The 14,352-nt window shown below is 38.0% G+C and overlaps 1 protein-coding gene across 2 annotated transcripts in view; it reads right to left on the reverse strand.

The window, feature by feature from the left end:
- The window catches only part of DERA (deoxyribose-phosphate aldolase), a 117,835-nt gene that overhangs the window by 36,395 nt on the left and 67,088 nt on the right, over positions 1 to 14,352 (reverse strand). The window contains exon 6 of one of the 2 annotated variants that reach the window (XM_057556173.1): positions 12,747 to 12,875. The exons of the other annotated variant lie outside the window; for it this stretch is intronic. Coding sequence (XP_057412156.1) covers positions 12,747 to 12,875 — 129 coding nt within the window. The remainder of the gene's footprint in view (positions 1 to 12,746; positions 12,876 to 14,352) is intronic. 2 annotated transcript variants of the gene reach the window in all.

Consider the following 14,352-nt stretch of genomic DNA (forward strand, 5'->3'; position numbering starts at 1 on the left):
TTTCAACAGTTTATGGAAGAAGCTCTTCAGGATATTCTAACTTGCAGTCCGGGTTAAGAACCTCGTTCTAGACTGTGTTTTGACTTATTTGTTCTGGGGTAAATTCCTTCCGAATCTGACTTTTCTGGATCCCGGTTTTCTCACCTATAAAATGAGAGCTTTGAGATGAACAAGATTCTTTATAATCCTTTCCAGTTTTCAAAGCATTTAGAACTTTTATGAGTTAATTCTTTAATGTTTAGTTGCTCTATTTCTCTTGGCTTATCTGACAATGTACAAATCAAGAAAAAACAGAGAGGAATCTGCAAAGACCTTTTAGTGACTGAGACAGAAGGAGTTGCAGGCAAAATTCCAATTTGAAAAGTATGTTTCCCACATACTCAACTAGTTCCTGGGAGGACAAAAGTTACATATACAATCACTCGATTTTATAGATTTTTTTTTTAGAGCCATTATGTTCAAATTTTTAAAAAGGAAAAGAAAAGAAAAATGTTTCCATACTATAATATTTCACTCCCTCAGACATGTAGTTTTATCAGTCTGACAATGACTTTTTTGCACATGCTTCCATTAAAGCCATGACTGCAGAATAAGCTGATGATTTCAATAACGCCCCCTCGCTCCTGAAATCTTTTGATTCAATAGCTCACTGAGCAATTTAACACACAGGGTCCCTAATTTCTTTATTCTAGGGACGGCGTTATAACCTTTGTCTTGCTTCAACCAATTTTTCTCTTAGTTAACACATCTTTCCAAGTTTAAAAAAATATTTTTTTTTCATTGATTTGGCTTATAAAGTAAACCTAGAAACTTGCAAATGTTTTTTGAAAAACAAATAAAGAAATGCGGAAGAAAAGGGAACACAGGAGAACTGCTTGCTCCATTTTATAATATTACGGCACATTGTGTACTCTTGTGTCAGTATTGATTATCAGTCATTTAGTTTATGACAGAGAATAACTTTTGATTAGTGATGCTTGTAGTATTACTCACTCTGTGTCTTGGACTGTTTGAAGATCTGTATTTTTATTACAAAGTCCAATAAAGATAAAGTGAAAAACCCATAGGTCCCAAAACTGATTCCTGGCTTGTGCTGTATGTCACTCCTTTCCAATCTAAAAAGTATTTCCTTCTACTGTTAGTCTCTGTCTCTTGCTCATAAGCAAATTTATCTCCTAATGCCTCATTCTTTATTTTAGCCATTAATCTCCCATTGAGAACCTTACCAAATGCTTTTTGCAGATAAAAATATTTAATATCTGCTAGATTTCCCCTATCCACAAAGCCATCCAACATTGCTTAGAGGGAAAAATCAATCTTTTGTACCTGAATTTAAGTTTGCTGGTTTGACTCAAAGTATTTTTCTCGAACTTCTTCAGGTCTTTACAGGAAATAATAGAACCACAGTGCAAGAACCCCACTTCTCTTTGTTATGGGTTGAACTGTGCCCCCTAAAAATATAAGCTGAAGTTCCAAACCCCAGTACCTCAGAAAGTGACCTATTTGAAAATAGCATCATTGCAAATGCAATTACTTAAGTAAAGGTAAGGTCTTACTAAGTAAGGTGGGCCATTACATAATGGGTGTCCTTATAAGAAGAGAAGAGACGCAGAAATACACAGGGAGAAGATGACCATGTGATGATGGAAGCAGAGATTGGAGTGATGCATCTATAAGCCAAGGAATGCCAAGTATTGCCAGCAAGAAAGGATTCTCCGCTACAGATTTCAGAGGCAGCACGGCCCTATGGACACCTTGATTTTGGACATCTACCCTCCAGAACCATGAGAATAAATGTCTGTTGTTTTAAGCCACCGAGTTTGAGGTACTTTGTTATGGCAATCCTAGAAAACCAACACCCTCCCTCTTTTCCCATTAATTCCATATTTGGGGGCCCTGTCTATCCTGGCTTGAAATCTACCCAGAAATTTCACACACACACAACCTGTGTGTGTGCATGCGTGCGTGTAAAATATTTTTCTCCTCTAGGATCAGACTCGACTCCAAAGGATCACATTTAATGTTTAGGTCCAAAGGTTCACATAAAACGTTTCTTCTTCTAGGATCACACTTAACTCCAAAGCAGAAAGCACCCCAATGGCTGCTGACTATCATGTATCTAACACTGGCTCCATCGGGCTGTCGCCCAGCCTGCGCTTTGAACACCTCCTACTTCCTGACGTGGCCCATCCAAGTTCCAGAATACTTGAACTTTAACAAAACTCTGCTTTACACCAGGCCAAAATCCATCTTCCTATAACTTCTAAAAGATGGTCCCAGCCCTCCTACCTTGGGGTAATAGACAACAATCATGCTTTTTCATCATTTTTTGCGTATATATGTGTGTACAAGTATTTGAACACAATAACACAGCCCCAATGATCGTGCTTTTCCTAAATAAGACGCCCCCTATCTTTTCCATCACTCTTCATGGGAAGGTTTCAACTTCCCTCATCCCACGCTGGGACGTCCCTCTACACACGCTCCAATACCATTCCCGTCCTCCGCACCCTTTCACCTCATCCCTCTGCGCCTTCATTCTTACACTGGCCTCAGCCTTGACCTCTCTCCTTCTCCTTCCTCAGGTGGACAAGAGAAAGGTCCACTTCCACTGTCACTCCCTAGCTGTTCCCTGGGCACCCCAGGGAGGGGAATCTGAAAACAAACAAGAACCTTAGTACAGAACTCAAGTAGCAGTTGATAAGCATGACCCTGCTCACTGCCAAGTGTATCATCATGGAACCATCAGCAGCGCAGGTGAACGCAAAATTACAGTGGAAGCTGCCTGAGGTCAGGGTCCTCTTGCAACCTTCCCTTTCATTTCAACGAGGATTTGCTGTGGGTCTATCATAGGCTGGGCTCTAGGCTTGCTTTCAACTTGCTCTTTCATGTGTACTTCATGTCCACCACCCCCTAGAGTTTTTCTCCAAACAGTCTATTGTCTTATTTTCCTTGTCCTCAATAGAAAAGTACAGCTCAACATATAAATCTCATTCAGTGACTCTAGAAAGACGTCTGTGCCTCCAAAGGTTAAACACAGCTTAAACATATCTTACATAATTCAGATCAATCGCAGGGTGGAGAGCAGAACTGCACGATAACTAAAGCATGGAACTTGGAGTCAAGAGCCCTTCAGAATCCGCCACGTCCTAAATGCGTGGCCTTGGTCTAGTCACTTAACTTCCGAGCTTCAGGTCTCCAGCCACTCAACGTTGATAAGGTACCTCCCCTACTTCCCTCTTAAAACAACGGCAAAAAGAATTCAGTAAACTACTAACTTCACATGATTTACTAACCTTTATTCACGAAATCATTCAACAAATACGTTTACCAAGTGTCTACCTGGTGCAAAGTACTGAGGGAACCATTTGAGGACTCCAATTTCCCAGCATTTAAGAGTTTGCTAAAAGATCAGTAACTAGCTGGCACAGACATTAAAGAGTAAGTAACAAAAGTTAACGTGTTAGGAATTAAAGACAAATGAATAACAGAATCTCAGAGACATGAGCAACTACCTACAGGTCTCACCTCTATGTCATATACCAGAATTTCATTAAGAAAAATCCCTTATTCTTTTGCTGAGAAAATACAAATTTATTTAAAAAAATGAATTTTATGCATGTTGTTTACAAATATATCTATTGATGCCCTTGTACCTGATAACCTAACCCATCAATGAGCATTTTCTAGGCACTTGTTATGTGCAAGCCTTTGTGCCGGGAATTTCTCTAGGCAAGCCAGGTCTGTAGAAGGCAGTTATGTGCTTTTGGAATAAGGTGGGTTACACGTAAAAAAAATTTCACACAGTAAAATTTTACACAGGCTAGTATACAATACAAAAAAACTAAGCTTTCAAGCTTTCCCTTTTTTTTCCTTTTCCCTCCAGAAGCCCAGCCGTGAAGAGCCACAGAAAATGCTTTATGCTTAAATGTATAGACTTAACCTTTTATAAAAATGACATTCATAGACCAAAATGCACCATCAGTAGTTCCTGTACTGCTGGGAGGCCAGAAAACATGATAACTCCTCTCTTCTGCAGTTTTTTATTTTGCACTCAAGAAAGGATGGGGAGGGCGTGGGTGAGTGAAGGTAAACTTTCTGATATTTTTGCTTGGGGCCTTGAATTTAAATTGACTCCTTGAATGAGATGGCAAGTTATTTAGTTTTTACCCTGTAAGTGGTTTAATTTTCAGGGCTAGTTTAAGGAACTGTAAATAAATTTACACTTTAAATTCTTTACTTCTTAACCTAATGCACATCTATATTCTTATGCTTTCCCCAGTGATAAACTTTCAACTGAAGCATACTTTCTCATAAATTAAATGCTTTCCTATGAAAGGCAAGATCTTACTTAAAAAACAAAAACAAACAAACAAACAAAAAAACCAGGCTGGAACACCCCAGGGGGCTGTATGTGCCATCTGGACCAATACTCCTCGAGAATACAAAGACTTGCAGCCTAAGATGAAGGACTCAGTGCGACTTCTGACAATCTTTAGAAAAATAAATCTACACTGTCTTTTATTCTACTGTTTGAGTCATATTTTTAAATTTTTTAAATGTTTTTAAAAAAATCTTAGATGTTAATTTGCTATTAATCACAGCATTTTGTTAGGATTTTGGTTTCCTTTAGTCATAGCAAGTTTCCCACTATTCTTCCCCTTTATTTTATTTACTTAATGGCTTCCCTCCTATTTTTGTCTACTTCTTTGCTTCATCCCATTGTTTCTGTATTACTTTGATCTTATTGGGTTGAATTTCGAGTATTCCCTCCCCTGGTTCCTACTTTTTTCATTTTTCATTTCCTATATGTTACAAAATCCCAGCCAAGTTCGAAACTCATTTTGCATTCCCTTCAAGGTCTGCTTTTCTCAAGCCCATATTTTCATGTTAGTACTCTTCCCACAGATCTTCATCAGCAATTCAAACCTGATGACATTATGATTGCATCTTTAGTGCTTTTCTACTCCAACCTTATTTATCATGCCTGCATTATTTCCAAAGATAAGGTCTAGCATAACTTCAGAGCAGAGCCTGTTAGCTGTTGCACGTGTGCAAACGGTCCAGGCTACTGAAAGATAAAGCCACTTTTCTACATTCCGGTATTATTCTTAATGTGTTCATTTGCTGGGCTGAAATCCCTTAGCAGGTCAGCTTTCGACTTCTCTTTTCTATAAGCATGTTTCCCTTTCTATCTTACTTCCTATCACCTTGTTCTTGGCTTGTTTGATGAAAAAAATATGGCTCTCGTTTCCCTTCCTTGATTATTTTCCCTTCAAACTGTTTATTCCCACCTCACCTTCTCCTTTATTTATATTTCTCTCACCACATTTCCACTAATGTAAAAGTAAGATCCATTTTCAGTGACCAAAAAGCCAAGGCAAAAAGTTCTCCTTGGTCTTTTCCTTGCTTCTAGAACTTTCTGAGAATCCTAACAAAACTTTTATACATCATACCACTGCTTGGATTGCCTAAGCCATACTTTGTATATACAATCTCCTTGTCAAAGGTATACATTTTCTATCTTTTTGTTCAATTAAAATAAAAACTCTCAAAATAACATGTCCAAACTCTACAAGGTGGTGGCACATCTGGGAAGATGAATCTAGACCTAATCTAATCTAATTTCACTTTGCCTATTTTCACTCTTCCTTACCTCTGTCTGTCTCTCTCACTGACTCATTGGTGTATTCCAAAATACTTCCTTAGGCTCTCCTAGATGTCAGGCAGGGTAGCAATCACAGGGGAAAACAGATAAGGAAGATAATTCTTGGCCTCAAGGAGGTTCATAGTTTTATAAAAAAAAAATAAGAGGTAAAACAACTGATGGTGATACTACATGACAAATGCTACTGGTATTTATATACCAGAATTAATTCTCCTGGTATTATATACCTAAGAGAAGGACAGTATGAACAATTAATTCTGCCTTTAAAGGATCATAGAGAGATTTGACAGAGTATGAAAGTTTCACTTAAATCTTTAAAAACAGCTAACAGGAGGGGAGAAGGCTATAACAGACACAGAAAATGGTATAACAAAGACAGAAATACCTGGGATGTTTACAAATAGCAAAAATGACCATACAGAATAGCAGCAAAGATATCCTTTTAACTGATGTTCTTATTTTACCATAGAAGAGTACCGACCTCATAGAGTTGTTGTGAAGGTTAAATGTAAATATATATAAAGCCCTTAAAATAGTACCTGTCACACAGTAAATGCTCAAGAAATGTTACTTATTATTACTGTTGTATTATAGATTATAATCACATGTATTTCATCTATTCAAAATATTTTATTTGTTTACTTATTTTTTTCTGGTTCCTGGCTTGGTTCTGGACCATTGTAGCTGCTGAATAAGTGATCGTATACATGTCTGAAGAGCTGAGGTGGCTGCTACAGCCTCCACTGTAAAAGAATCAGGAGCAATGACAACCAGAGCTAAGAAGTGTACCATAAGAAAAATAAACTGGGCCACATCTAATTGCGATTCTCAACGAATCAGATATTTTTTGCACCTTTCTTTTTTTTTTTTTTTTTTTTAAATTTTATTTATTTATTTATTTATGGCTGTGTTGGGTCTTCGTTTCTGTGTGAGGGCTTTCTCTGGTTGTGGCAAGTGGGGGCCACTCTTCATCGCGGTGCGCGGGCCTCTCACTATCGCGGCCTCTCCCGTTGCGGAGCACAGGCTCCAGACACGCAGGCTCAGCAACCGTGGCTCACGGGCTTAGTCGCTCCGCGGCATGTGGGATCTTCCCAGACCAGGGCTCGAACCCGTGTCCCCTGCATCGGCAGGCAGATTCTCAACCACTGCGCCACCAGGGAAGCCCTGCACCTTTCTTTTTTAAGACAGAGTCAAAAGCCGGCAAAACAAGTTCATATGTAAGATTCACTGAACAATCCTACTAATACAGTAAGCCTTGGGATCAGTACAGAATGTAATCCAGCTCAATAGCTTTTATCTCCTACAGTTACACCAAAGGTCATATACATTACTTCATCTGAAGTTATAATCAGATTAATTTATTTGTTCAAGGTCACAAATTCTGCAAGATAGAACAAGAGTCCAGGTCTTCTAACTCCTATGAACGTGGCTCCTTCCCCTAAAACATTTTGAGAGATTCCTAAACAAGATTAAACCAAAAGTAGGCTACGAATCACTTAGTTGAGCAAAAATGTAAACACACCCTGGCTAAGTTTTTACTTACAATGATGTATAATACTAGACTAACGTAGTTACGTATTTCCACCTTTCTCTCTTTAGAGAATTGTGTTTGAGAGAATAATAGAAATGGCTATCGAAATTGTAAGATAAAAATTATTATGAATGTAAATGGCAAACCCCTTTCCTTTTGAGATTTATGATGCTAAATTAATGGGAAAACAAAAGCCATGAAGAATTCCAAACATGAGAGAAGATATGTTACCAGACTTGCCCTCCTGCTATAAATAACTATATAACTGAGCAAAATATATAAGGCAACTATTTTTAGGCACTGGGAAATTGCCAGCTCAAGATACAGACCTTAAGATACTTAAGATAGACAAATAAGCAGACAAGGACTTTAATCAGCTGTTACAAATATGTTCAAGGATTTTAAAGAAAGAATGATCTCAATGAGTGAAAAAATGGGAAATAGCAGAAAACTTAAAATTCTAAAAAAGAATAAATGGATTCTAAAACTAAAAATGTTCAGGAGCATAAATTTCAATGGATGGGCATAAAAGTAAATTTAAGGTGGAAAGTAAGGGTCAATGAACTTGAAGAAAGATCCACGTATATTAGCCAAGCAGAAAAACAGAGGCGGGGGAGAAAGATTAGAATTAAAATGAATAGGCCCCAGTAAGCTGTGAGACAATATCTAACACTCAGGTACTTGGGTCCTAGAAGGAAAGAGAGTGGGGCAGAGAAGTCCTAAAACAACAACCTACAAATCCAAGAAGCTCAGCAAACTACAAGCAGGATGAATACAAAGAAAACCACACTTAGGCACATCACAGTCAAATTAGTGAAAAACAAAGATAAAGAGAAAATACTGACTGGGTATTTGATAAAACATTACTTATAGGAAAACAAGAAGAAATAGAATTCCAAGAAATGGAATGATATGGTTAAGTGCTGAAATAAAAATAAAACTGTAACCTGAAACTCTATATTCAGCAAACCATCCTTGAAACATGGAGGTGAAATAAAGACATTTTCCAATGAACAAAATCTGAGAGAATTAATCACCAGCAGACTACAGGAAGGATAAAAGATGGAAATGACATGTAAAAGACTAGTTTTACTTAGTTTTTTTTCCTTTTAATTTCCTTAAAAGACAAATGACTGTCAAAACAAAAATCACATCATTTTGAGGAATAGTTTATAAATAGTTGGAAGAAGAAGTACATTAAAATAATTCAAAGGACTAATGAGGGTGTAAATGGAACTGCTGTAAGGTTTTTACATTTGTGACGTTTGAAGTGTAAAGTGGAATACAGGCATACCTTATTTTATTGTGCTTTGCTTTATTGCGCTTTGCATTATTACACTTTACAGATATTGCATTTTCTACAAATTGAAGGTGTGTGTTAACCCTGCATCAAGCAAGTCTATTGGCACCATTTTTCCAACAGCAGTTGCTCACTCTGTGTCTCTGTGCCACACTTTGGTAATTCTTGATATATTTCAAAATTTTTCATTACTATTATATTTGTTATAGTGATCTGTGATCAGAAATCTTTGATGTTACTACTGCAAAAAAGATTACAACTCTTTGAAGGCACAGATGATAGTTAGCATTTTTTGCAATAAAGTATTTTTTAACTAAGGTATGTATATTGTTTTTTTAGACATAATGCTATAGTACACTTAATAGATTATAGTACAGTGTAAACATAACTTTTATATGAACTGAGAAACCAAAAAATTCATGTGATTTGCTTTATTGCAATATTCGCTTCATTGCAGTGGTCTGGACCCAAACTTGCACTATCTCTATGGTACATCTGTAATGTTAATTCTAAGTAGACTGTGATAAGTTAAAAATGCATACTGTAATTTGCTAGAGCAACTACTAAAAAAATACAAAGAGGCTGTAGATAAAAAGCCAATAGAAAAAATAAAAATGAAGTGCTGTATCTGATGAACGCAAAAGGTGGCAGGAAAAGAGGAACAAAAATAGATCAGAACAAGGAGGAAACAAATGGCAAGATGATAGACTTAAATCCTATCATATCAATAATTATGTGAAGTGTATATGGACAAAACATTTCAATTAAAAAGCAGAGATTACCACAATGAATTTTTTAAACATCTGTCTCTAAGGGATAACTTTAAATATATAACCACAGATGGGTTGAAAATAAAAGGATGGGAAAAAGATATACCATGCAAATGGTAAGCACAAGAAAGCCAGTGTGGCTAGATTAATATTAGACAAAGTGGACATTCAGACAAAGGTCTAGTACCAGAGATAACAAGGGACATGTCATAATGATGAATATGCTAATTCAACAGGTAAACATACCAATCCTAAAAGTGTCTATACTTAACAACAGAGCTCCACAATAAAGTTAGAAAAAGCTGACAAAACTAAAAGGATAAGTATGCAAATCCACAATCATATCTGGAGATTTTAACAGCCCTCTCAGCAATTAAAAGAACAAGTATACCAAAGTGAAACCAAGCAAATCAGATCTAAAAAGTGTGATCAACCAACTTGAGCTCTTTGAAAAGACTAATAAAACTGGCAGACCCCTAGCAAGACTATTTTCTACCAAAATGAAACAAAGAACAACAATAACAACAACAGAAAACAAAAATGACCAATATCGGGAATAAAAAAGGAGACATAACCATAGACCCTACAGACATCAGACTAATAAGAGAATATTACAAACACTTCAGACCAATAAATTTAGCAACTCATATATGTGTACAATGAAAAGCCACTAAGCAAACTCGTTATACACAGAACAATGTGACAGATCTCACAGCTATTACCTCGGGGGTGGGGGAGGGGAACAAGCACAAAAGAGTACATCCTATATAAGTATAATGTTCTAAAACTGGCAAAGCTAATCTATGGTGATAAAAGCAGATCAGTTATTGCACCTGGAGCAGAAGGTAAAAAAGAGTGGAACTGACTGCAAAGGGGAACAAAGGATATTTCTGGTATGATGGAATATACAAATTGTCAAAACTCATCGTATCGTACACTTAACACTTGAACTTTATTGAATGTAAATTTACCTCAGTGAAGTTGATTTTGAAGAAAACAAAAACAGTTTTAAAAAATACTACAGAAATAGGATGAAACACGAGTTTAGCCCATAAATTTTTTTAATTTAAAAAATCTTTCAAAACATACTTCGTTTATGTTATATACCTTCTTAACAAAACAGGAAGCATAAACTGTGGGCCAGGAAGTGCATGATACTTCACAAATATGTGCCTTTAATTCATGGTAAGATCTAGCACAGTGCCTTGGGAGACAGCTGGGTTACAACTGAAGAAGCAATACACCTGAAGCCAGAAGACCTGGGTTCAAATAATGACTTATGTGATCAATTAGCTTTGAACCTTAGGCAAGTCTCTCCATCTTAAGTTTCTTCATCAACTACAGGGCTGGTGTGAAGGTGAAGAAATATTATTCTAAAGTATCTGGTAAAACACCTCACAGACAAAGTTATATTACTCACAGTAATAGACACTGATTAGATGAAGAAATGAAGGAGATAAACAATGACATGGACACGGACACAAGCCAGCAGGAACAGGGGAGAGCGTGTTTCTAGTCACATTTCTGTCTGTGGCTGCGATGGGTGGGATGGAGGATGGAACAGAAGTGTCCAAGCATGAGGACCTAATACCATGTTCCTATCTATGCAGTAGGTGCAGTGAGTAGGACAGGGTTGGCTGCCGGCCCAGAATGAATATACTTTCACTGTGACCTGGATCATGGCATTCTGGGCTAACTCCCTTGTCCTGGTGAGGAGCATGAAAAGGGAGGCTACTGGTCTACCTAAGACTCCAACGGGCCTTGCCCAGGTTCCTGAGAGATGCAGCATCTTCTATTACTGGGGGCCTTTGAAACACCAACATAACTGATGTCCCACTCTTTAAAGTGTTCCACTCTTCCTTATCCTTGGGTTTTCAGAGATTTCGCTCTAAATGAAACAAGCAGGGCAGAGATCTTTTGGATACAGCAGCAGTGACCAGAGTAACAGCTTCATTAATGCCCAGTTGGCTGATTTTCAGTAGAGTTCCAGGGAACGATGCTTCGTTTGAGTCTTCAAAAAGCGCACGAGTAGAAAAATCTAGAGGGTGACCACAACAAAGGCCCAGATTTAAGACCTGAAGAGTCACGTATCTTCCAAACACGGAGCCACTAGTAGGGCACCTAAAAGTCCAATACTGAGTCACAGTATAGTATGATAAGTTATCTGATAGACGTTTTAACAGAACACTATGAGGGCATGCAGAGGGGATAACAAACCAAGTGGTGGGGGAGGAAGCAGTATTGGGGAAATATCCTCGAAAAGAGTGACAACTATGCTGAATCTGAAGATGTTCAAGAGTTATTTGGGCAAAAGGCATTCCAGGCAGGCACACAGCAGGTACAAAGACTCCAGAGGATTGTACGGTACCATGTGCAGACCACAGCGGGTAATTCCATAGAGCTGGAGCATATGGTATGCAGGGAAAATGAGGCGATGGCAGAGGCACAGGCAGGGTCTTGAGAAAGACCTTTTTTATTTTCACTTTTATTTTTTTGGCCGTGCCACACGTCTTGCAGGATCTTAGTTCCCCGACCAGGGATCGAACCTGGGCCCCTTGCAGTGGATGTGTGCAGTCCTAACCACTGGACCACCAGGGAATTCCCTGGGAAGGTCCTTTTTTAAAGTCAGGCTGAAGGAATTTATATTGTATCTTGAAAATGAAGGGGAGCCGCTGAAGGATTTTCAGCAAGCAGTACCACAACCAAATTGGCATTTTAAAGAGATGATTCTGGCAACAGTGTGGAGAACAGATTGAAAGGGGACAAAAGTAGAGACAGGGAAAACTAGTTAGGAGACCGTTGAAGTGATCCATGTGGGGAATGACTGTGGTCTAAGAGAGCAGCACACAGAATGGAGCAAGGACGTATTAGGTACGGTAAAAAAGTAGAACTCTCAAGACTCGTTCACTGATTCATATGAAGGTGAGAAAAAGCAATCCAGCATGACTCCCAAGTTTCAACCTTGGGCGTATGACTGGCTAGACATGCTGTTTGTAAAGATAAAGAATAAGTCAAGGTACATTTCAAAATATAAAAAACAATGACACTGCCCTAAATTTAAGAAGAAAAAATTAACACAAACAAAGCACAGGCTGCCTTAGACAGTATGGATATGGATCTCTGAGAAAAATCAAATCCTAAATTCACAGAGAGGAATAAGTCAGTTAAAGAAATTCCTGTCTAACGTATGTTGATGAATGAATAATCAAAGAATAACGCAGAAGGCAATTCACTAACAAGAGAGCCATCTACTGCCTTACAAGGATAGTGCAGTGATGAAATGCCACCAAAATATGTGGAAGAAAGCCAAGTTTGCGACCATTTCCCACTGCACATGTATTCATAAAGTATCTGATCCCCGACCAAAACAAACTCCAAGTGGTTAGCACTTTCAGCTAATAGCCAAATGCTCTGACTCACTTATTTCTTCTAAAAACATCAATATATACCATCATTTCAATATAAAACCTGGCTTACCTGCCATCATTGCTATCATACTGGCTTTATAGACATTCGTAAGAGATCCAAGTTCTCCTGTTGCTAAGATGGTTTTGAGATGAGCCTCCCCACAGGCCTTGCGAAACTGACGAATCTCATCATACAGGGCTGGGGAAGGAAATAATTGAGGCAGTTACAAAGCAGGCAAGTGATAACATTACTTGGCAGCCATTCAGAGCTGGTAGAACCCATCTCAGATTTAGGAAACATAAACCATTTGTCACTTTCTAAAAATCACCCCAATTTAATATCGCCTCAAGCATTCTGTTGCAGTTCACATCCTGTTACAAGGAATGCTTAGTTTGCTACCATGAAACTCTTTCTATGCCCTGGCCCAAGGTCCTGAGCCATGGAGCTTTTAAAATATCATTATAATGACATGCAAATTACAAATAGTTTTTACCGCTTCCATATGATGGTTACTTAGAATAAAAAAGAAATCCATCTACCAGATATACAGGGGTATGCTACTTTGCAAGCTAAAGAAAAAAATCCTCAGGTCCTTATTTATTCTTACATTCACACAAAATAAGTTCTCTTGTTGGAATATAAAGCAGGCCTTTCCTGAGAGCTCTGCTAATGGTAATAAAGACATAAGAGCTTGCCCCACTATCTGCCAGGGTATGTGTCTATATATCGGACTATAAAGTGTTAAGCCTGGCCAGGTAGTGATGGATGTACGTACACAAATCCAGCTGTAGAGGAATTCAGAGATGCAGCTTTGAATCTATTAACCCCTGACCCCAATAGCACATTTGGCTTTCTAGAACTCCATATAGCACTCTGAAAGCAGTTGGATTAAAAAAAAAAAAAAAAAATTAGTCTCAAGTCAGCAAACTCAGTCAAACCATGAAAGTCATAACAAGATAAACAAAACTTGTCTTCTCAATCCTAGAAAACTTGAACTTAACCTGAACCTCGACAGTGAAAACTGAACACAAATAAAGGCAAGGATTCTATTACAAGATGCACAGTAAAGTCCAGTGTTCATTGCCTCCAAGAGGTACCCACAGGCTTTTTAAGAAAGAATTGAATATTTTCACAAATCCCTGATAATCAGTAGTTTTGAGTATTAGAGACGATGAGATGCCACACCTCCCACCTTACCCTGTTTGTCCCACGTAAACTATGAGAAAATCATCTTACCCACACATCCAATATGACAACATGTGAGAATGGTATAAACAGCCAAAGACTGTGTGGCAATAACAGTTTGTACTCTTTTAACTCAGAGCATAAATCTTGGATGGAATGACATTTACTGAGTTACCAAATCTAAAAAGAGAAAGTTGTCCTCTAAGAACTAATGACAAGGAAATCTCTTGATCTAAAAATTCGAGAAGGCTAGGGACTTCACTGGTGGTCCAATGGTTAAGCCTCTGTGCTGCCACGGCAGAGGACAGGGATTTGATCCCTGGTCGGGGAACTAAGAGCCCACATGCTGTGCTGTGTGGCCAAAAGAAAAAAAAAAAAAAATTCAAGGAAATCAAAAAATAACTAGAAACAAATGACAATGAAAACTCGACAACCCAAAACCTATGGGATGCAGCAAAAGCAGTTCTAAGAGGGAAGTTTATAGCAATAC

This window comes from Balaenoptera acutorostrata, chromosome 11, assembly GCF_949987535.1.
Source record: "Balaenoptera acutorostrata chromosome 11, mBalAcu1.1, whole genome shotgun sequence".
Taxonomy (NCBI): Eukaryota; Metazoa; Chordata; class Mammalia; order Artiodactyla; family Balaenopteridae; genus Balaenoptera; species Balaenoptera acutorostrata.